Genomic DNA, 24667 nt, shown 5'->3' on the forward strand with positions numbered 1-24667 from the left:
GAGGAGCCTCCTTGGTCACGGCAGGCAGAGTCTGGGAGAGGAGCCGCCTTGGTCACGGCAGGCAGAGTCTGGGAGAGGAGCCTCCTTGGTCACAGCAGAGTCTGGGAGAGGAGCCTCCTTGGTCATGGCAGGCAGAGTCTGGGAGAGGAGCCTCCTTGGTCATGGCAGGCAGAGTCTGGGAGAGGAGCCTCCTTGGTCACGGCAGGCAGAGTCTGGGAGAGGAGCCTCCTTGGTCACGGCAGGCAGAGTCTGGGAGAGGAGCCTCCTTGGTCACGGCAGGCAGAGTCTGGGAGAGGAGCCTCCTTGGTCACGGCAGGCAGAGTCTGGGAGAGGAGCCTCCTTGGTCACGGCAGACAGAGTCTGGGAGAGGAGCCTCCTTGGTCACGGCAGGCAGAGTCTGGGAGAGGAGCCTCCTTGGTCACGGCAGGCAGAGTCTGGGAGGGGACTCTCCTTGGTCACGGCAGAGTCTGGTCAGATGGGGTTGAAGTTCTGTGACCTTCTGGCACATTTTTTGCAATAACACTTGATTCAACTAATCAACTCATCTTCAGCAAACGTCCCATTTCTAAATATTGTTCATCTTTACCACTTCTCTTCTACCACCGTTTCAGATAGAAACGCCAGGTCCTCCCTAGTGGCGCAGCGGTATAAGATCAAATCAAATGTATTTATAAAGCCCTTCTTACATCAGCTGATATCTCAAAGTGCTGTACAGAAACCCAGCCTAAATCCCCCAAACAGCAAGTAATGGAGGTGTAGAAGCGCGGTGGCTAGAAAAAACTCCCTAGAAAGGCCAAAACCTAGGAAGAAACCTAGAGAGGAGCCAGGCTATGAGGGGTGGCCAGTCCTCTTCTGGGGGGTGGCCAGTCCTGTGCCTGGTGGAGATTATAATATAATAATAATAATAATAATAATCACAGTAGTTGTCGAGGGTGCAACAGGTCAGCACCTCAGGAGTAAATGTCAGTTGGCTTTTTATAGCCGAGCAGTCAGAGGTTGAGACAGCAGGTGTGTGTGTGTGTGTGTGTGTGAGAGAGAGTGAGAGAGTGAGAGAGTGAGAGAGTGAGAGAGTGAGAGAGTGAGAGAGAGAGAGAGAGAGAGAGAGAGAGAGAGAGAGAGAGAGAGAGAGAGAGAGAGAGAGAGAGAGAGAGAGAGAGAGAGAGAGAGAGAGAGAGAGAGAGAGAGAGAGAGAGAGAGAGAGAGAGAGAGAGAGAGAGAGAGAGAGAGAGAGAGAGAGAGAGAGAGAGAGAGAGAGAGAGAGAGAGAGAGAGAGAGAGAGAGAGAGAGAGAGAGAGAGAGAGAAAAAGATGAATACAAATACAGCAGGTCGGGACAGGTAGCACGTCCGGTGAACAGGTCAGGGTTCCATAGCCGCAGGCAGAACAGTTGAAACTGGAGCAGCAGTACGGCCAGGTGGACTGGGGACAGCAATGAGTCATCAGGCCAGGTAGTCCTGAGGCATGGTCGTAGGAATTGCACTAGCAGACTTGTAGAGCATCAATACTGGAGGCTGAGACAAAGGGGATCTCAGCCTCCAGTAACTTTTTCACTTCATTTAAGGGGGAAATTCGCCTTAAAATGTTTTGTGCAACTGGCTTAAAGTTAAGGGAAAAAATGACTTAAGATATTTTATCCACTGAGCCATGGTGTACATGATAATCCACTTAGAGGAATGGAAGATTGATTCCTACCTTAAGTCATTTCCTGTCGGTGACCCGGCAATCAAATGACCTAGTGGCCTCATGTATGGAGCGATTTCAGTGCCAACAGAAATTGTATTAGAATCTTATCATTTAGAAATGTGTGTTAGGATATTGAATTTAATGCACACATTCAGTACCACCACTGTCACTGGTAAATTATTATGGTCTGTCATACTTTGATCACTCGCAACGCTAAGTGGAATGCAGGATAGCGAGTAATGTAAGCTAGCTAGCTAGAATAGGTAAAAATAAAAAAAAAGCTATGTAATGTTAATGTAAACTCTTGGGATAACTAAAACTAAGAGAAACTATAACAGGCTTCTTATGGAGTCAGCTAGCTAGCAACAGTTTACCCCAATACCATGTCAACAGTTTACTCCAATACCATGGCAACATTTTACCCCAATACAATGGCAACAGTTTACCCCAATACCATGGCAACAGTTTACCCCAATACCATGGCAACAGTTTACCCCAATACCATGGCAACAGTTTACTCCAATAACATGGCGCTGGTTACCACAGCGCTGGTTAACCAGATCCAGATGTTGAGATGTGTTTACATGCGACCACGATTAACCCCCCACAGTCTGAAACCGTAACATGCGGCCACGGTTAACCCCCCCACAGTCTCAAACCGTAACATGTGGCCACGGTTAACCCCCCACAGTCTCAAACCGTAACATGGACACGGTTAACCCCCCACAGTCTCAAACCGTAACATGCGGCCACGGTTAACCCCCCACAGTCTCAAACCGTAACATGCGACCACGGTTAACCCCCCACAGTCTCAAACCGTAACATGTGGACACGGTTAACCCCCCACAGTCTCAAACCGTAATATGCGACCACGGTTAACCCCCCACAGTTTCAAACCGTAAAATGCGACCACGGTTAACCCCCCACAGTCTCAAACCGTAACATGTGGACACGGTTAACCCCCCACAGTCTCAAATCATAACATGTAGACACGGTTAACCCCCCACAGTCTCAAACCGTAATATGCGACCACGGTTAACCCCCCACAGTCTCAAACCGTAACGTAGACACGGTTAACCCCCCACAGTCTCAAACCGTAACATGTGACCACGGTTAACCCCCCACAGTCTCAAACCGTAACATGTGGACAGTTTGCTTGCAGCCAGGCTGTGCCTTCTAGAGTTGGTTTAGCGGACTGACAGAAGCCAGACACTCCAACTCAAGCTTTAAACATGGTTGGACATCCTCCAACATCTACATCATTTGATGTAAAGACCTATCAGCTTGAAAACTTGATGAAGCTTGTTATTAAATAATAGTCAGATTCATCTAACCAAGCCAACCCCATATGTATGTTAATTTGGCTGCTGATCCAGCCTCTCCAACTTGTGTGTGTATTTCTGTCATGTCTGGATAATATAGTATTATAATTATATATTTTTTATTCTTCTACGCAACAGTTGCGGATATAAAGGACACATTCTGGATCATAGGATTCATCTACAGCAGGCAGGTCAAGGAGGTGGAGGTCTGTCAGGATCAGGGTCAGAGGCAGGTCAAGGAGGTGGAGGTCTGTCAGGGTCAGAGGCAGGTCAAGAAGGTGGAGTTCTGTCAGGGTCAGAGGCAGGTCAAGAAGGTGGAGTTCTGTCAGGGGCAGGTCAAGGAGGTGGAGGTCTGTCAGGGGCAGGTCAAGAAGGTGGAGGTCTGTCAGGGTCAGAGGCAGGTCAAGAAGGTGGAGGTCTGTCAGGGGCAGGGGCAGGTCAAGGAGGGGGAGGTCTGTCAGGGTCAGGGGCAGGTCAAGGAGGGGGAGGTCTGTCAGGGTCAGAGGCAGGTCAAGGAGGTGGAGGTCTGTCAGGGGCAGGTCAAGAAGGTGGAGGTCTGTCAGGGTCAGGGTCAGAGGCAGGTCAAGAAGGTGGAGGTCTGTCAGGGTCAGGGGCAGGTCAAGGAGGGGGAGGTCTATCAGGGTCAGAGGCAGGTCAAGGAGGTGGAGGTCTGTCAGGGGCAGAGGCAGGTCAAGGAGGTGGAGGTCTGTCAGGGTCAGGGGCAGGTCAAGAAGGTGGAGTTCTGTCAGGGGCAGGTCAAGGAGGGGGAGGTCTGTCAGGGTCAGAGGAAGGTCAAGGAGGTGGAGGTCTGTCAGGGGCAGAGGCAGGTCAAGGAGGTGGAGGTCTGTCAGGGTCAGGGGCAGAGGCAGGTCTAGAAGGTGGTCTGTCAGGGGCAGGTCAAGAAGGTGTAGGTCTGTCAGGGGCAGGTCAATGAGGTGGAGGTCTGTCAGGGGCAGGGGCAGGTCAAGGAGGTGGAGGCCTGTCAGGGTCAAGGGCAGAGGCAGGTCAAGGAGGTGGAGGTCTGTCAGGGTCAGGGGCAGAGGTAGGTCAAGAAGGTGGTCTGTCAGGGGCAGGTCAAGAAGGTGGAGGTCTGTCATGGTCAGGGGCAGGCCAAGGAGGTGGAGGTCTGTCAGGAGCAGGGGCAGGTCAAGGAGGTGGAGGTCTGGCAGGGTCAGAGGCAGGTCAAGGAGGTGGAGGTCTGGCAGGGTAAGAGGCAGGTCAAGGAGGTGGAGGTCTGTCAGGGTCAGGGGCAGGTCAAGGAGGTGGAGGTCTGGCAGGGACAGGGGCAGGTCAAGGAGGTGGAGGTCTGTCAGGGTCAGGGTCAGAGGCAGGTCTAGAAGGTGGAGGTCTGTCAGAGGCAGGTCAAGAAGGTGGAGGTCTGTCAGGGCCAGAGGCAGGTCAAGGAGGTGGAGGTCTGTCAGGATCAGAGGCAGGTCAAGAAGGTTGAGGTCTGTCAGGGTCAGGGACAGGTCAAGAAGGTGGAGGTCTGTCAGGGGCAGAGGCAGGTCAAGAAGGTGGAGTTCTGTCAGGGGCAGAGGCAGGTCAAGGAGGTGGAGTTCTGTCAGTGTCAGGGGCAGGTCAAGGAGGTGGAGGTCTGTCAGGGTCAGGGGCAGAGGCAGGTCAAGGAGGTGGAGGTCTGTCAGGGCCAATGGCAGGTCAAGGAGGTGGAGGTCTGTCAGGAGCAGGGGCAGGTCAAGGAGGTGGAGGTCTGTCAGGGTCAGGGGCAGGTCAAGGAGGTGGAGGTCTGTCAGGGCCAATGGCAGGTCAAGGAGGTGGAGGTCTGTCAGGAGCAGGGGCAGGTCTAGAAGGTGGAGGTCTGTCAGGGGCAGGTCAAGAAGGTGGAGGTCTGTCAGGGCCAGAGGCAGGTCAAGGAGGTGGAGGTCTGTCAGGGTCAGAGGCAGGTCAAGGAGGTGGAGTTCTGTCAGGGTCAGAGGCAGGTCAAGAAGGTGGAGTTCTGTCAGGGTCAGAGGCAGAGGCAAGTCAAGGAGGTGGAGGTCTGTGAGGGTCAGGGGCAGGTCAAGAAGGTGGAGTTCTGTCAGGGGCAGGGCCAGAGGCAGGTCAAGAAGGTGGAGGTCTGTCAGTGGTCAGGTCAAGGAGGAGAAGGTCTGTCAGGGTCAGGTCAAGGAGGAGGAGGTCTGTCAGGGCCAGGTCAAGGAGGTGGAGGTCTGTCAGGGGCAGGTCAAGAAGGTGGAGTTCTGTCAGGGGCAGGGCCAGAGGCAGGTCAAGAAGGTGGAGGTCTGTCAGTGGTCAGGTCAAGGAGGAGAAGGTCTGTCAGGGTCAGGTCAAGGAGGAGGAGGTCTGTCAGGGCCAGGTCAAGGAGGTGGAGGTCTGTCAGGGGCAGGTCAAGAAGGTGGAGGTCTGTCAGGGGCAGGTCAAGGAGGTGGAGGTCTGTCAGGGGCAGAGGCAGGTCAAGGAGGTGGAGGTCTGTCAGGGCCAGAGGCAGGTCAAGGAGGTGGAGTTCTGTCAGGGTCAGGTCAAGAAGGTGGAGGTCTGTCAGGGCCAGAGGCAGGTCAAGGAGGTGGAGGTCTGTCAGGGCCAGAGGCAGGTCAAGGAGGTGGAGGTCTGTCAGGGCCAGAGGCAGGTCAAGGAGGTGGAGGTCTGTCAGTGCTAGAGGCAGGTCAAGGAGGTGGAGGTCTGTCAGGGCTAGAGGCAGTTCAAGAAGGTGGAGGTGTGTCAGGGGCAGAGGCAGGTCAAGGAGGTGGAGGTCTGTCAGTGCTAGAGGCAGGTCAAGGAGGTGGAGGTCTGTCAGGGGCAGAGGCAGGTCAAGAAGGTGGAGGTGTGTCAGGGGCAGAGGCAGGTCAAGGAGGTGGAGGTCTGTCAGGGCCAGAGGCAGGTCAAGGAGGTGGAGGTCTGTCAGGGTCAGGGTCAGAGGCAGGTCAAGGAGGTGGAGGTCTGTCAGGGTCAGAGGCAGGTCAAGAAGGTGGAGGTGTGTCAGGGTCAGAGGCAGGTCAAGGAGGTGGTCTGTCAGGGTCAGAGGCAGGTCAAGGAGGTGGAGGTCAGTCAGGGGCAGAGGCAGGTCAAGGAGGTGGAGGTCTGTCAGGGCCAGAGGCAGGTCAAGGAGGTGGAGGTCTGTCAGGGCCAGAGGCAGGTCAAGGAGGTGGAGGTCTGTCAGTGCTAGAGGCAGGTCAAGGAGGTGGAGGTCTGTCAGGGCTAGAGGCAGTTCAATAAGGTGGAGGTGTGTCAGGGGCAGAGGCAGGTCAAGGAGGTGGAGGTCTGTCAGTGCTAGAGGCAGGTCAAGGAGGTGGAGGTCTGTCAGGGGCAGAGGCAGGTCAAGAAGGTGGAGGTGTGTCAGGGGCAGAGGCAGGTCAAGGAGGTGGAGGTCTGTCAGGGCCAGAGGCAGGTCAAGGAGGTGGAGGTCTGTCAGGGTCAGGGTCAGAGGCAGGTCAAGGAGGTGGAGGTCTGTCAGGGTCAGAGGCAGGTCAAGAAGGTGGAGGTGTGTCAGGGTCAGAGGCAGGTCAAGGAGGTGGTCTGTCAGGGTCAGAGGCAGGTCAAGGAGGTGGAGGTCAGTCAGGGGCAGAGGCAGGTCAAGGAGGTGGAGGTCTGTCAGGGCCAGAGGCAGGTCAAGGAGGTGGAGGTCTGTCAGGGCTAGAGGCAGTTCAATAAGGTGGAGGTGTGTCAGGGGCAGAGGCAGGTCAAGGAGGTGGAGGTCTGTCAGTGCTAGAGGCAGGTCATGGAGGTGGAGGTCTGTCAGGGGCAGAGGCAGGTCAAGAAGGTGGAGGTGTGTCAGGGGCAGAGGCAGGTCAAGGAGGTGGAGGTCTGTCAGGGCCAGAGGCAGGTCAAGGAGGTGGAGGTCTGTCAGGGTCAGGGTCAGAGGCAGGTCAAGGAGGTGGAGGTCTGTCAGGGTCAGAGGCAGGTCAAGGAGGTGGTCTGTCAGGGTCAGAGGCAGGTCAAGGAGGTGGAGGTCAGTCAGGGGCAGAGGCAGGTCAAGGAGGTGGAGGTCTGTCAGGGTCAGGGCCAGAGGCTGATGTAGTTTACACCCGTGGATGGGTACACTTCACCCGGCTGGATTTCTTGTGTCTCTCAATCCAATCCCCAAAGTCCCAACGCAGTAGTCAACAAATAATCAAACAGCTGAACAGTCAGTCATTCCTTATCCTCTGCTACCACCTTGTGGTGTTTTCATGTATTTACTAAGTGAAGTGAAAACAGAAAGGCCCATAGTCGTGTTTCTTAATCCTGGTACTGGGGACATCAACAGAAAGGCCCAGAGTCGTGTTTCTTAATCCTGGTACTGGGGACACCAGCAGAAATGCCCAGAGCAGTGTTTGTTAATCCTGGTCCTAGGGCCACACAAAGGGGGCACATTGTTGTGTTTGCCTTATCACTACACTCCTGAATCCACTAATCAGCTCCTCATCAAGCCATCCCCAGGACCTAAGGGTTAATAAACACGGCCAAATCTGGACCGCCGAGCCAGTTCCACTGCTTTTTTTAATCAGTCCACTCTAATCAGGGCCTGATTTAGACCTGGGACACCAGGTGGGGTTGATATTAATGATCAGGGCCTGATTTAGACCTGGGACACCAGGTGGGGTTGATATTAATGATCAGGGCCTGATTTAGACCTGGGACACCAGGTGGGGTTGATATTAATGATCAGGGCCTGATTTAGACCTGGGACACCAGGTGGGGTTGATATTAAGGATCAGGGGCTGATTTAGACCTGGGACACCAGGTGGGGTGATATTAATGATCAGGGCCTGATTTAGACCTGGGACACCAGGTGGGGTGATGTTAAGGATCAGGGCCTGATTTAGACCTGGGACACCAGGTGGGGTGATGTTAAAGATCAGGGCCTGATTTAGACCTGGGACACCAGATGGGGTGATATTAATGATCAGGGCCTGATTTAAACCTGGGACACCAGGTGGGGTGATATTAATGATCAGGGGCTGATTTAGACCTGGGACATCAGGTGGGGTTGATATTAAGGATTGGGGACTGAATTAGACCTGGGACACCAGGTGGGGTGATATTAAGGATCAGGGGCTGATTTAAACCTGGGACACCAGGTGGGGTTGATATTAAGGATCAGGGGCTGATTTAGACCTGGGACATCAGGTGGGGTTGATATTAAGGATCAGATAGAACAGAATCAACAGTAGTCCGAACCTCGTAGAGTAAGAGCTGAATACCCCCTGCTCTATCCATCCCCTCTAAGTGGTGATTAGACAGGTTCATAGCGTGGATTACAATTACTTTACAATTAGAACAATATATTTTTACAAATCTAAAAGTTGTCTCTAACTATATGGCTGTGACCTTGCCCAGGGTTGTGTTGAGGTCTGTGCTCTTCAGAACGTTGGAGTAACAGTAGTTCTGGTCAGACAGGTTGACCAGGGTGGAGAACCTAGAGCTGTCCTTCTCACTGGGTGTCCTGCAGGGCGGTGCTTTCCGACAGGAATTTGACCATGGAGTGATATTTGGCAAGGTACTCAGCAGTAGGTGGAGCAGAGACCAGGCAGGTGTCTAACTGTAGTGTATGGGTCCACTGCATTAAACAGATGGGCTGAGTACTTCTATAATGACACACAGAACTGAGAAGAGCCCTTCTACATGAGACACAGGACTAAGGAGAGCACTTCTACATGAGACACAGGACTAAGGAGAGCCCTTCTACATGAGACACAGGACTAAGGAGAGCACTTCTACATGAGACACAGGACTAAGGAGAGCCCTTCTACATGAGACACAGGACTAAGGAGAGCCCTTCTACATGAGACACAGGACTAAGGAGAGCCCTTCTACATGAGACACAGGACTAAGGAGAGCCCTTCTACATGAGACACAGGACTAAGGAGAGCCCTTCTACATGAGACACAGGACTAAGGAGAGCCCTTCTACATGAGACACAGGACTAAGGAGAGCCCTTCTACATGAGACACAGGACTAAGGAGAGCCCTTCTACATGAGACACAGGACTAAGGAGAGCCCTTCTACATGAGACACATGACTAAGGAGAGCCCTTCTACATGAGACACAGGACTAAGGAGAGCCCTTCTACATGAGACACAGGACTAAGGAGAGCCCTTCTACATGAGACACAGGACTAAGGAGAGCCCTTCTACATGAGACACACAGGTAGGGTTGCAAAATTCTGGTAATTTCCCCAATAAGGTTTTTTCCAAAATCCTGGTTCGAGGATTCCGGATTACCATGTTTCACCCCCTCCTGATTCCGGGAATCTTCCTACCAGGATTTTGTGAAAACCTGGGCGTTTTGTTAAAGTTACTGTAATTTTTCAACCCTACTGACACAGCACATGGAACTGTTGGGTGAATACGGCTGCTGAGGGGAGGACGGCTCATAATAACGTCTGGACCGGAGCAAATGGAATGGAATCGAAACCATGGAAACCATGTGTTTGATGTATTTGATATCATTTCGCTCAGGCCATTACCACGAGCACGTTCTCCCCAATTAAGGACCCACCAACCTCCTGTGAGTGAACATGATAAATATTGTGTTAATTTTACTGTTGTAAAATACATAGTTTAAAATGTATGAGGCCATTGAGCTAAGAGCTAGGCATTTTGAATTAAAATAATAAAACGTTAAAATCTACTGTGATCTACTGATAAATATACCCATTCCCTTGGCCAATGAGTCGACAGTCAATTACACTGAGTATCCCCAACAATACGAACACCTGCTCTTTCCATGACGTACCGTGTAGACTGACCAGGTGAATCCAGGTTATAATCCCTTATTGATGTCACCTGTTAAATCCACTTCAATCAGTGTAGATGAAGGGGAGGAGACAGGTGGTCAAAGAAAGATTTCTAAGCCTTGCGACAATTGAGACATGGGTTGGGTTCGTGTGTCATTCAGAGGGTGAATGGACAAGACAAAATATGTAGGTGCCTTTGAACAGGGTACGGTGGTAGGTGCCTTTGAACAGGGTACGGTGGTAGGTGCCTTTGAACAGGGTACGGTGGTAGGTGCTTTTGAACAGGGTACGGTGGTAGGTGCTTTTGAACAGGGTACGGTGGTAGGTGCTTTTGAACAGGGTACGGTGGTAGGTGCTTTTGAACAGGGTACGGTGGTAGGTGCCTTTGAACAGGGTACGGTGGTAGGTGCCTTTGAACAGGGTACGGTGGTAGGTGCTTTTGAACAGGATACGGTGGTAGGTGCTTTTGAACAGGGTACGGTGGTAGGTGCTTTTGAACAGGATACGGTGGTAGGTGCTTTTGAACAGGGTACGCTGGTAGGTGCCAGGCACACCGGTTTGAGCTGATAATGCTGCTGCGTTTTTTTTTTACGCTCAACTCAATATTATGAGGGGTGGGGGGGTTCTCTGCTAAAATAAAGGTGGAAAGGAATGTGAGTCTTATTTAGTACATTTAGTTATTGCCAGAGGGGAGGCAACTAAGATAGTTAGACAAGCTAGCTACTCTAACTTGACTCTGGCCTGAAATGGCTTCTGGGTAACTAGTTATGAGGATGGGAGGTAGGGAACCTATCTGGGCTAGCTACTCTAACTGGACTCTAGCCTGAAACGGCTTCTGGGTAACTAGTTATGAGGATGGGAGGTAGGGAACCTATCTGGGCTAGCTACTCTAACTGGACTCTAGCCTGAAATGGCTTCTGGGTAACTAGTTATGAGGATGGGAGGTAGGGAACCTATCTGGGCTAGCTACTCTAACTTGACTCTAGCCTGAAATGGCTTCTGGGTAGCTAGTTATGAGGAACGGAAGTTCGGAACCTATCTGGGCTAGCTAAAGACTTCTTCATCAAAGTTCTGGGTAGCTAATAGTATGACAGAGAAACAACAACATATTATTATTCTTTTTTTTTAACAGGACAAATCTGAGGGGGCATGACGCCTCGTGTGTGTGTGTGTGTGTCAGCACGGAACGGGCCCCAAACGGAGTAAATTGAGTGCATCTCTTTTGGTACCGTAACCCACAGGACACGCCAATTACCAAACCAACCACAACATACAGTGAATTCGGAAAGTATTCAGACCCCTTGACTTTTCCACACATTTCGTTATGTTACAGCCTTATTGTAAAATGGATTGAATAAAAAAATGTCCTCATCAAAATCTACACACAATATCCCATAACGACATCACAATATCCCATAATGACATCACAATACCCCATAATGACATCACAATACCCCATAATGACATCACAATATCACATAATGACATCACAATACCCCATAATGACAATATCCCATAATGACATCACAATACCCCATAATGACATCACAATACCCCATAATGACATCACAATATCACATAATGACATCACAATATCCCATAATGACAAAGCGAAAACAGGTTTTTAGATCTTTTTGCAAAAAAGAAAGAAAGAAAAAAGTCCTTATTTACATAAGTATTCAGACCCTTTGCTATGAGACATGAAATTGAGCTCAGGTGCATCCTGTTTCCATTGATCATCCTTGAGATGTTTCTACAACTTGATTAGAGTCCCCCTGAGGTAAATTCAATTGATGGGACATGATTTGGAAAGGCACACACCTGTCTATATAAGGTCCCACAAGTTGACAGTGGATTTTCATGAGGTCGAAGGTAATGTCGTAGAGGTCTGAGACCGGATTGTGTCGAGGCACAGATCTGGGGAAGGATACCAAAACATTTCTGCAGCATTGAAGGTCCCCAAAAACAAAGTGGCCTCCATCATTCTTAAATGGAAGATATTTAGAACCACCAAAACTCTTCCTAGAACTGAGCAATCGGGGAATAAGGGTCTTGGTCAGGGAGGTGACCAAGAACCTGATGGTCACTCTGACAGAGCTCCAGAGTTCCTCTGTGGAGATGGGGGAACCTTCCATAAGGACAACCACCTCTGCAGCACTTCACCAATCAGGCCTTTATGGTAGAGTGGCCAGACGGGAGCCACTTCTCAGTAAAAGGCACATGACAGCCTGCTTGGAGTTTGCCAAAAAGCAACTAAAGGACTCTCCAAGACCATGAGAAACAAGATCCTCTGGTATGAGGAAACCAAGATTTAACTCTTTGGCCTGCATGCCAAGCGTCACGTCTGGAGGAAACCTGGCACCATCCCTACAGTGAAGCATGGTGGTGGCAGCATTTGTAAGCATTTCACTGTAAGGTCTATCTGTTGTATTCGGTTCACGTGACAAACTTTGATTTGATCATGATGTGTGGATGTTTTTCAGTGGCAGGGACTGGGAGACTAGTCAGGATTGAGGGAAAGATGGATGAAGCAAAGTACAGAGAAGAGAGATCCTTGATGAAAACCTGCTCCAGAGTGATTTTTCTGGAGAGCTACCCTCCTGTAGGTTTGAACTCCAACCCTGTCCCTGGAGAGAGATACCCTCCTGTAGGTTTTAACTCCAACCCTGTCCCTGGAGAGAGATACCCTCCTGTAGGTTTTAACTCCAACCCTGTCCCTGGAGAGAGAAACCCTCCTGTAGGTTTGAACTCCAACCCTGTCCCTGGGGAGAGCTACCCTCCTGTAGGTTTGAACTCCAACCCTGTCCCTGGAGAAATACCCTCCTGTAGGTTTTATCTCCAACCCTGTTCCTGGAGACACCCAGAGGGTGCTGGTACAGGATGTAATACCCACAGGGTGTCTTTAGGTGGTGCTGGTACAAGATGTAATACCCAGAGGGTGTCTCTAGGTGGTGCTGGTACAAGATGTAATACCCACAGGGTGTCGCTAGGTGGTGCTGGTACAAGATGTAATACCCACAGGGTGTTTCTAGGTGGTGCTGGTACAAGATGTAATACCCAGAGGGTGTCTCTAGGTGGTGCTGGTACAAGATGTAATACCCACAGGGTGTCGCTAGGTGGTGCTGGTACAAGATGTAATACCCAGAGGGTGTCTAGGTGGTGCTGGTACAGGATGTAATACCCAGAGGGTCTAGGTGGTGCTAGTACAAGATGTAATACCCAGAGGGTGTCTCTAGGTGGTGCTGGTACAAGATGTAATACCCACAGGGTGTCGCTAGGTGGTGCTGGTACAAGATGTAATACCCAGAGGGTGTCTAGGTGGTGCTGGTACAGGATGTAATACCCAGAGGGTCTAGGTGGTGCTAGTACAAGATGTAATACCCAGAGGGTGTCTCTAGGTGGTGCTGGTACAAGATTTAATACCCACAGGGTCTCTAGGTGGTGCTGGTACAGGATGTAATACCCACAGGGTGTGTCTAGGTGGTGCTGGTACAGGATGTAATACCCAGAGGGTCTAGGTGGTGCTAGTACAAGATGTAATACCCAGAGGGTGTCTAGGTGGTGCTGGTACAAGATGTAATACCCAGAGGATGTCTCTAGGTGGTGCTGGTACAAGATGTAATACCCACAGGGTGTCTAGGTGGTGCTGGTACAAGATGTAATACCCAGAGGGTGTTTCTAGGTGGTGCTGGTACAGGATGTAATACCCACAGGGTGTTTCTAGGTGGTGCTGGTACAAGATGTAATACCCAGAGGATGTCTCTAGGTGGTGCTGGTACAGGATGTAATACCCAGAGGGTGTGTCTAGGTGGTGCTGGTACAGGATGTAATACCCACAGGGTGTTTCTAGGTGGTGCTGGAAGACAAAGCTCTTTCAGTTTTGATTCCTCTGCTAATGTATTATAAATCAAATAATTTCCCACTATATCAGCATTTGAGTTCAATCACATTCACTCCACACGATCGTATTGGTTAGGGGAATGAGCCTGTGTGTGTGTGTGTGTGATACCTTCTCCTTCAGGGGTATTAGAAGCTTAACATTAATTGAACAATCTGTTTTGTATACGTTGTTCTTCTCTGGAGTTCTAAGTCCCCTTGCCCTGCCTTTTTACCTTGTTTTTAAAAATCCTCTATGTTTGTCTTTCGTGTGTGTGTGTGTGTGTGCGTATAAATTTACTAACCTTAACCTCAAACTGACAGCAGGTCCTACGCGGCAAGAGAGGAAACAACACACGTTTTCATCACAGTTCTCCTGGTTCTGAACAAGTACATTATTGACCCCGACTCTTTCTACCCAAATTGTCCTTTAATGAAATAGTCAAAACACACAATGATATACAACGTATCAGGCCAGCTGATACTGCCGTGGCCTCCCCTCGTCATCATAAAAGGTCTTCTTCTATATTGTTCATAGTTAGTGTAAAAACAGCTGTACTAAAGACCTTTTTGTGCCGTCTTGCAGACTCCTGTTGTCATTAACCACGTTTCCATTCACAGTGTCTATTTCAGTAAAGTCATACCGTATAAAAACAAAAAATGGACAAATGGAAACTGTGATGGAAACAGGTCGTTTCAGTACAATTTTATAAATCTCGACAGACTATTTGTTTCGTTCAAACATCTTTTTTCTTGTCGGGAAAATTTAAATTATGCGAGAAATGGCGTATTTTATGCGCAAATATTGATATAATTGCTATCGAACCGTATCAAAGTAAAGTTGGGAGTCACGAGATGATATTGGCGTGTGGTCCTCTCACTACGGGGAAACCATGTAGTTTATTAGGCTACAGATGAACTGATTTATGATGAACATCACAGGGTGGTGAATGGATGCTGTGAGCTGGACGTTCCTTAGTCTGGTGACATGATGATCGATGCTTGACTGCCGGGTCGACAACAACTAAAATATCTTCTCTCTGATCCATAATAATCTGATCATAATAATCTGATGGCTTTACCCGAGCTGTTGGCTAGAGTACGCACGTGTGTGCTATTCAGCGCAACAAACTATCGATACGAGTTGAAAATGCGATGGAAAAAACATTTTAATTCGGTAACGTGAAAACCTTTTAAGTGAAGAAGTACTATTTGTGCGCACTACGTCATCACGGACTGATGTTTTATCCGCAACAAATCCAGTTTGGTGGAAACACCACTGGTGGGAAAATATGCAGATTTTTTTTATGCAGATTTTTTTTATGCAGATTTTTTTTAAAAAATATATTCGCATGAAAATTTGTCGCCAATTGGATGGAAACCTAGCTACTGTTGACCACTTTCCCAACAAGCGAAACAACTAGTTATGAAGGTATGAAATATTCCTACCAATGTAAAGATACAGCCTCATCAACTACATTATCTCTCTACCTTTTTAACAAACAACTGACATGTTGACCAGTGTCCCAACAAGCTAGTTAGAACACATTAAATCTCCCTGTACTACTCTGCTATTCAAATCTGAAATCACAACGTTCACTGGGAATACAGACTTGTGTTGAAGCCGCTGTGTCTTGTTTCAGATCGACTACATTGCAGTCGGATTTACAAATCACCTTCCTAAAAATTACTTCTCATTGACGTTTTGTATTTCAGTCTGTCTGTCGTCGCTGACTACAATGTAGTCCATCTCAAACACCCCGGTCGTTTCAAAGCCTCAAGGTGAGTCCCAAATGGCACCCTATTCTCTATATAGTGCAGTACTTTAGACCAGAGCCCTATGGCACCCTATTCCCTATATAGTGCACTTCTTTTGACCAGAGCCATGTGGGGAATAGGGTGTCATTAGAGACACAGTCTGTCCCCTGTCTCTCAGGCCAGGGGTGTGAGAGGGCGTGGTGCCCTAGCGAACCGTGTTCCCCTGGCCTTGCGGCTGTGCTCCCTCCGCTGGTTGATGGCCTTGGTGGAGGCTCTTAGTTTCCGGAGCCTCAGTGCTCTCAGTTTCAGTTGTAGATCCTGGGGTAACTTCCCCCCTTTAGCTAGGATCTCGTTCATCCTCTGCCGTGGAGTCTTGATCAAGATGAAGTCACAGATGGTGGGGCGTGCTTCGGTCCCGACGTTGCACCGCCTCATGGAGGGAAGGTATCCCTCCGCCCACACTGTCACTTTGTATTCCCCGGGGTTCAACAGACGCCAGTAGTCCCCATCAGCCGCTAAAGGAGATACACAGGAGAGTCTCAAGATCATTCATTCAGAAAATGTATCAAAAATATTTTGTCGATAATACCACAATTAAAGGGGGATGGGGACCTAGCTGATACAAACTGATGTTTACAGTAGAATAAAATACATGGCTTGAAACTAAAGAGATACATGTAATGGTGTAACAAAGACAGTAAAGTATCCGTTTTTTTAAAGATACTGTTGCATCTTGGGAGTAGAATAAAATAAATGGAAGCCAGGGGTAAATTAAATGAAGATACGAGAGAGAGCACGGACTGTGTTTTGGCGGTGTATTGTATATGTACCGTATTTGCTGTAATAACGGATCCGGAGAAGATGGCTGCCGTTTTTACTGGGGCTCCTAACCAATTGTGTTATTGTGTGTGTTTTTTCACGTTGTTGGTAACTTATTTTGTACATACGTTATGACCGAAAAGAGCTTCTGGATGTCAGAACAGCGATTCCTCGCCTCGTACTGGAAGAAGATTTTTTCGTTAACTAGTAGGACACGAAGGATTTACTTCAGACACCCGACAAGGCTCAAATCCCCGTCATTCACATGAAGAAGAGTCGGATATATAGGGGTCGTAGGTCAGGGTGCCTTGTAAGAATCCGACGGCTAGTGGATAATTCTCCTCTACCATCAGTCCTATTAGCCAACGAGCAATCATTGGATAACACCATAACAGCGCCGATCAAGACTATCAACGGGACATTAAAAACTGTAATATCTTATGTTTCACCTAGTCTTGGCTGAACGACGACATGGATAATATACAGCTGGCTGGGTTTATGCTGCATCGGCAAGATAAAACAGCTCCCTCCGGTAAGACAAAGGGTGGAGGTCTGTGTCTATTGGTCAATAACAGCTGCCTCCGGTAAGACAAAGGGTGGCGGTCTGTGTCTATTGGTCAATAACAGCTGCCTCCGGTAAGACAAAGGGTGGAGGTCTGTGTCTATTTGTCAATAACAGCTCCCTCCGGTAAGACAGAGGGTGGAGGTCTGTGTCTATTGGTCAATAACAGCTGCCTCCGGTAAGACAAAGGGTGGAGGTCTGTGTCTATTGGTCAATAACAGCTGCCTCCGGTAAGACAAAGGGTGGAGGTCTGTGTCTATTGGTCAATAACAGCTGCCTCCGGTAAGACAAAGGGTGGAGGTCTGTGTCTATTTGTCAATAACAGCTCCCTCCGGTAAGACAGAGGGTGGAGGTCTGTGTCTATTGGTCAATAACAGCTGCCTCCGGTAGGACAAAGGGTGGAGGTCTGTGTCTATTGGTCAATAACAGCTGCCTCCGGTAGGACAAAGGGTGGAGGTCTGTGTCTATTGGTCAATAACAGCTGCCTCCGGTAAGACAAAGGGTGGAGGTCTATTGGTCAATCAATAAGAGCATCGAGGACGTCGTCCCCACAGTGACGGTGCGTACAAATTCAACAGGTGTAGTAGACCTTACTAGGAAATGCTTACTTACAAGCCCTTAACATTTAGTTTATTTAGTAAATACTTTAACACTCATTTTTTCTTAACTGCATTGATGGTTAATTAAGGGAGTGTTAGTAAGCACTTCAGTGTTGTATTCGGCGCATGTGACAAATTACATTTGATTTCATTTGATTTGGAAAAGGCCACAGGATGGTTTTTCAATTACCGTCAAATATTTCTTAGATGTTTTTCCAATAAATTTGAATATTTGTAGCTACTTTTTAAGTACCTGCAGTCAACTTGTGCAATACGTCAGGAGGTAAAGAAGATTGCGTTTTTCATGTCTCATTATTTTACATGAAGTTTACCGTAGTTCAGTTGAGCCAGTCACATTATGAAGCTTACCGTAGTTCCCCAGGACAGTTGAGACAGTCACATTATGAAGCTTACCGTAGTTCCCCAGGACAGTTGAGACAGTCACATTATGAAGCTTACCGTAGTTCCCCAGGACAGTTGAGACAGTCACATTATGAAGCTTACCGTAGTTCCCCAGGACAGTTGAGACAGTCACATTATGAAGCTTACCGTAGTTCCCCAGGACAGTTGAGACAGTCACATTATGAAGCTTACCGTAGTTCCCCAGGACAGTTGAGACAGTCACATTATGAAGCTTACCGTAGTTCCCCAGGACAGTTGAGACAGTCACATTATGAAGCTTACCGTAGTTCCCCAGGACAGTTGAGCCAGTCTCTTTATTTAGCATGAAGTTTACCGTAGTTCCCCAGAACTGTTATATTATGATTATTAAGTTATCAGATATCTTATAATGGCTTTCTGCCAGTAGTTCTGTACAGTTGTCATTTTTTCCCTGTGCTTCCTGTTAGCGTGTTTTCCCTCCATTCTTCTCCCCTCTGCTCCGTGGACACAAGCTGCTCTTCCTTCAGAAAAGCATCACAACTTTGTTCATTTGCACAATTTCTCTCATTTACTTTCCCTTGTAATTGAACACACACCTAAAAAAAATGATATTCTGTAGCTACTAACTATGCTTGTATAACTTCATGAGCTGGATTTGCCCGTCTTTGCAATTTGTTTATGTTAGTTTTCGCTAGTTTAGCATCTTAGCGTCTGAGATTTCGCTATTAGATTGTGCACATTTTGTTAGCATTCTGTTAATAGAGGCCAAATGGGCTTTTCTTGTGTTTTCAGCACCCCCTTGTGTGCTATGCCGGTAACACCGTAAATCCCGAGCACGGAGCATTGTGTCTGCTACTACAAGCAGTTAGAAATTGGTGCTGGCAGGAATTTGACATACAAGCAGTGCGAGGTAAACAGAAAAAATGGCCGATTTTTTTCCCCCTGTTTCTTCTGTGTAGTGTAGTGTAGTGCATCATGTAAATCGTTGTAGAATCTTATGTCTACCTGATCGTATGTCGTGGTCCAGGTCTTCCACTTTCACAATGGCGTCTGCAATGCCTTTCTTCGTCATCTTGTCTCTCACCACTCCTTTGATGCCTCTGTGAACCTGGTAGAGGCAAGGACAGAACATCAGAAACAGAGATGATCAGGGAACATCAGAAACAGAGATGACCAGGGAACATCAGAAACAGAGATGATCAGGGAACATCAGAAACAGAGATAATCAGGGAACATCAGAAACAGAGATGATCAGGGAACATCAGAAACAGAGATAATCAGGGAACATCAGAAGCAGAGATCGTCAGGGAACATCAGAAGCAGAGATCGTCAGGGAACATCAGAAACAGAGATGATCAGGGAAATATCTACAAATTGGAGAGCTGGTAAGAGAGAGCTGGGATATGCAGTAGGACAGTATTCTACAAGTGAAGTCTTTCCAATTGGGGCCATTTCCAGTAGTTTGAATAACTCCGATACAGTATAACTTTGGTAAATAATCCATGTAAAGAACAGTAGACCTGCTCCATGTAGACAAGCAGAGACTCCTTGTTGTTCTCCCACTCTGTAGGAAGCTCGCTGGCATGAGGAAACTTGTCACACGACAGCTCCACCGTCACCTCGAAGCAGTTAGTGTGCATGTAGCTGAAGTCATTCATACCTGGGGGACAAAAATATGGTAACAAAACACATGAAAAACAAATAGTCTTTGATAAGGGCCTGAATTTATATATATATATATATATATATATAAATAACTACTGACTCCCAGGGACGGTGCTGGTTATTATATACAGTGCCTTGCGAAAGTATTCGGCCCCCTTGAACTTTGCGACCTTTTGCCACATTTCAGGCTTCAAACATAAAGATATAAAACTGTATTTTTTTGTGAAGAATCAGCAACAAGTGGGACACAATCATGAAGTGGAACGACATTTATTGGATATTTCAAACTTTTTTAACAAATCAAAACCTGAAAAATTGGGCGTGCAAAATTATTCAGCCCCTTTACTTTCAGTGCAGCAAACTCTCTCCAGAAGTTCAGTGAGGATCTCTGAATGATCCAATGTTGACCTAAATGACTAATGATGATAAATACAATCCACCTGTGTGTAATCAAGTCTCCGTATAAATGCACCTGCACTGTGATAGTCTCAGAGGTCCGTTAAAAGCGCAGAGAGCATCATGAAGAACAAGGAACACACCAGGCAGGTCCGAGATACTGTTGTGAAGAAGTTTAAAGCCGGATTTGGATACAAAAAGATTTCCCAAGCTTTAAACATCCCAAGGAGCACTGTGCAAGCGATAATATTGAAATGGAAGGAGTATCAGACCACTGCAAATCTACCAAGACCTGGCCATCCCTCTAAACTTTCAGCTCATACAAGGAGAAGACTGATCAGAGATGCAGCCAAGAGGCCCATGATCACTCTGGATGAACTGCAGAGATCTACAGCTGAGGTGGGAGACTCTGTCCATAGGACAACAATCAGTCATATATTGCACAAATCTGGCCTTTATGGAAGAGTGGCAAGAAGAAAGCCATTTCTTAAAGATATCCATAAAAAGTGTTGTTTAAAGTTTGCCACAAGCCACCTGGGAGACACACCAAACATGTGGAAGAAGGTGCTCTGGTCAGATGAAACCAAAATTGAACTTTTTGGCAACAATGCAAAACGTTATGTTTGGCGTAAAAGCAACACAGCTGAACACACCATCCCCACTGTCAAACATGGTGGTGGCAGCATCATGGTTTGGGCCTGCTTTTCTTCAGCAGGGACAGGGAAGATGGTTAAAATTGATGGGAAGATGGATGGAGCCAAATACAGGACCATTCTGGAAGAAAACCTGATGGAGTCTGCAAAAGACCTGAGACTGGGACGGAGATTTGTCTTCCAACAAGACAATGATCCAAAACATAAAGCAAAATCTACAATGGAATGGTTAAAAAATAAACATATCCAGGTGTTAGAATGGCCAAGTCAAAGTCCAGACCTGAATCCAATCGAGAATCTGTGGAAAGAACTGAAAACTGCTGTTCTCAAATGCTCTCCATCCAACCTCACTGAGCTCGAGCTGTTTTGCAAGGAGGAATGGGAAAAAATGTCAGTCTCTCGATGTGCAAAACTGATAGAGACATACCCCAAGCGACTTACAGCTGTAATCGCAGCAAAAGGTGGCGCTACAAAGTATTAACTTAAGGGGGCTGAATAATTTTGCACGCCCAATTTTTCAGTTTTTGATTTGTTAAAAAAGTTTGAAATATCCAATAAATGTCGTTCCACTTCATGATTGTGTCCCACTTGTTGTTGATTCTTCACAAAAAAATACAGTTTTATCTCTTTATGTTTGAAGCCTGAAATGTGGCAAAAGGTCGCAAAGTTCAAGGGGGCCGAATACTTTCGCAAGGCACTGTATTTGATACACTGCCGATTTTGCAGGTTTTCCTACTTACAAAGCATGTAGAGGTCTGTAATTTTAATCATAGGTACACTTCAACTGTGAGAGACGGAATCTAATCCAGAAATCCAGAAAATCACATTGTATGATTTTTATGTAATTCACTTGCATTTTATTGCATGACATAAGTATTTGATCACCTACCTACCAGTAAGAATTCCGGCTCTCACAGACCTGTTAGTTTTTCTTTAAGAAGCCCTCCTGTTCTCCACTCATTACCTGTATTAACTGCACCTGTTTGAACTCGTTACCTGTATAAAAGACACCTGTCCACACACTCAATCAAACAGACTCCAACCTCTCCACAATGGCCAAGACCAGAGAGCTGTGTGAGGACATCAGGGTTAAATTGTAGACCTGCACAAGGCTGGGATGGGCTACAGGACAATAGGCAAGCAGCTTGGTGAGAAGGCAACAACTGTTGGCGCAATTATTAGAAAATTAAAGACGTTCAAGATGACGGTCAATCACCCTTGGTCTGGGGCTCCATGCAAGATCTCACCTCGTGGGGCATCGATAATCATGAGGAAGGTGAGGAATCAGCCCAGAACTACACGGCAGGACCTGGTCAATGACCTGAAGAGAGCTGGGACCACAGTCTCAAAGAAAACCATTAGTAACACACTACGCCGTCATGGATTAAAATCCTGCAGCGCATGCAAGGTCCCCCTGCTCAAGCCAGCGCATGTCCAGGCCCGTCTGAAGTTTGCCAATGACCATCTGGATGATCCAGAGGAGGAATGGGAGAAGGTCATGTGGTCTGATGAGACAAAAATAGAGCTTTTTGGTCTAAACTCCACTCGCCGTGTTTGGAGGAAGAAGAAGGATGAGTACAACCCCAAGAACACCATCCCAACCGTGAAGCATGGAGGTGGAAACATCATTCTTTGGGGATGCTTTTCTGCAAAGGGGACAGGACGACTGCACCGTATTGAGGGGAGGATGGATGGGGCCATGTATCGCGAGATCTTGGCCAACAAACTCCTTCCCTCATTAAGAGCATTGAAAATGGGTCGTGGCTGGGTCTTCCAGCATGACAATGACCCGAAACACACAGCCAGGGCAAGTAAGGAGTGACTCCGTAAGAAGCATCTCAAGCTCCTGGAGTGGCCTAGCCAGTCTCCAGACCTGAACCCAATAGAAAATCTTTGGAGGGAGCTGAAAGTCCGTATTGCCCAGCGACAGCCCCGAAACCTGAAGGATCTGGAGAAGGTCTGTATGGAGGAGTGGGCCAAAATCCCTGCTGCAGTGTGTGCAAACCTGGTCAAGAACTACAGGAAACGTATGATCTCTGTAATTGAAAACAAAGGTTTCTGTACCAAATATTAAGTTCTGCTTTTCTGAAGTATCAAATACTTATGTCATGCAATAAAATGCAAATGAATTACTTAAAAATCATACAATGTGATTTTCTGGATTTTTGTTTTAGATTCCGTCTCTCACAGTTGAAGTGTACCTATGATAAAAAATTACAGACCTCTACATGCTTTGTAAGTAGGAAAACCTGCAAAATCGGCAGTGAATAAAATACTTGTTCTCCCCACTGTATATATATATATAGGAGAACTACTGACTCCCAGGGACGGTGTGCCAGGCTCCTCCGTTAATGATGTTGTTGTGCTGTTGGAAGTCTTCAGAGTGGCAGATCCTCCTATCAGGGTTGGCCATGACCAGGTTGGTGGAGGCGTAGACCGTGGCCAGCCAGCGGAAGAAACTATCGTCAGCTGTAGGGGTGTTTTCCTGAGGGGCCCAGTCCCGGGTGCAGTCGAAGGGGTAGGTAACCACCAGTTCCCCCCCGTGGAGGTTGGCACTCAGGACAAAGGGGATGTCCTGCATCCAGCTGATGACCGCACGTGTCTCTGGGGTCACCTGGGACAGAAGAACATGTTACTAACACGTGTCTCTGGGGTCACCTGGGACAGAAGAACATGTTACTAACACGTGTCTCTGGGGTCACCTGGGACAGAATAACATGTTACTAACACGTGTCTCTGGGGTCACCTGGGACAGAAGAACATGTTAGTAACACGTGTCTCTGGGGTCACCTGGGACAGAAGAACATGTTACTAACACGTGTCTCTGGGGTCACCTGGGACAGAAGAACATGTTACTAACACGTGTCTCTGGGGTCACCTGGGACAGAATAACATGTTACTAACACGTGTCTCTGGGGTCACCTGGGAAAGGGACAGACTCACATGTCAGACAGCCTGGGACAGTACTGACAGCCTGGGACAGTACTGACAGCCTGGGACAGTACTGACAGCCTGGGACAGTACAGACAGCCTGGGACAGTACTGACAGCCTGGAACAGTACAGACAGCCTGGGACAGTACTGACAGCCCACTCGGCTGTAGAGAGACGGAGGCCCACTAGGCTGTAGAGAGACGGAGGCCCACAGCCCACTAGGCTGTAGAGAGACGGAGGCCCACAGCCCACTAGGCTGTAGAGAGACGGAGGCCCACAGCCCACTAGGCTGTAGAGAGACAGAGGCCCACAGCCCACTAGGCTGTAGAGAGACGGAGGCCCACAGCCCACTAGGCTGTAGAGAGACGGAGGCCCACAGCCCACTAGGCTGTAGAGAGACGGAGGCCCACTAGGCTGTCGAGAGACGGAGGCCCACTGAGAGGAAGTACACACCTTCCTACAGATCAGCTGTCCTTCATACTCTGAATGTTCTGTTTTCAATGTGTTCAGCAAGGGGCCAATTCCAAACAGAGTTAAGGGCTTGTAATTAATTCAATTTTTATGAACTTTTCTTCAGCTGCTATTCACCTGTTATTAATCTGTTATTCACCTGTTATACACCTGTTATACACCTGCTATTCACTTGATATTCACCTGTTATACACCTGTTATTCACCTGTTATTCACCTGCTATTCACCTGCTATTCACCTGCTATTCACCTGCTATTCACCTGCTATTCATCTGCTATTCACCTGTTATTCACCTGTTATTCACCTGTTATTCACCTGCTATTCACCTGCTAGTCACCTGTTATTCACCTGTTATTCACCTGTTATTCACCTGCTATTCATCTGCTATTCACCTGTTATTCACCTGTTATTCACCTGCTATTCACCTGCTATTAATCTGCTATTCACCTGCTATTCACCTGGTATTTGTTTGGGGTGGAGATCAAAGGTGTGGTGAAGGTGTATCTACTGACACACTGTATTAATGGAGGTGTGGAGGAGGTGTGTCTATAGTTACTGTATTAATGGAGGTGTGTCTACTGATACACTGTATTAATGGAGGTGTGTCTACTGATACACTGTATTAATGGAGGTGTGGAGGAGGTGTGTCTACAGATACTGTACTAATGAAGGTGTGTCTACAGATTCACTGTATTAATGGAGGTGTGTCTACTGATACACTGTATTAATGGAGGTGTGTCTACTGATACACTGTATTAATGGAGGTGTGGAGGAGGTGTGTCTACAGATACTGTACTAATGAAGGTGTGTCTACAGATTCACTGTATTAATGGAGGTGTGTCTATAGATACACTGTATTAATGGAGGTGTGTCTACAGATA

At 47.8% G+C, this 24667-nt stretch overlaps 1 protein-coding gene across 3 annotated transcripts in view; it reads right to left on the reverse strand.

Moving 5' to 3' along the window:
- Positions 1 to 13961: 13961 nt before the first annotated feature.
- cpxm1a (carboxypeptidase X, M14 family member 1a) overlaps positions 13962 to 24667 on the reverse strand; it is a 37483-nt gene continuing 26777 nt past the window's right edge. For 2 of the 3 annotated variants that reach the window (XM_090221466.1, XM_090221467.1), the window contains exons 10-13: positions 22703 to 22997; positions 19190 to 19329; positions 18675 to 18777; positions 13962 to 15823 (exon numbers count right to left, since the gene is read on the reverse strand). In XM_090221466.1, the coding sequence (XP_090077592.1) occupies positions 15483 to 15823; positions 18675 to 18777; positions 19190 to 19329; positions 22703 to 22997 (879 nt within the window). In that variant the 3' untranslated portion in view covers positions 13962 to 15482. Of the gene's footprint in view, positions 15824 to 18674; positions 18778 to 19189; positions 19330 to 22702; positions 22998 to 23242; positions 23306 to 24667 lie in introns of those variants that run through there. The other variant, XM_090221468.1, reaches the window with a different exon arrangement.

This window comes from Oncorhynchus mykiss, chromosome 25 (genome assembly GCF_057628025.1).
Source record: "Oncorhynchus mykiss isolate SJ-2025 chromosome 25, ASM5762802v1, whole genome shotgun sequence".
NCBI lineage: Eukaryota > Metazoa > Chordata > Actinopteri > Salmoniformes > Salmonidae > Oncorhynchus > Oncorhynchus mykiss.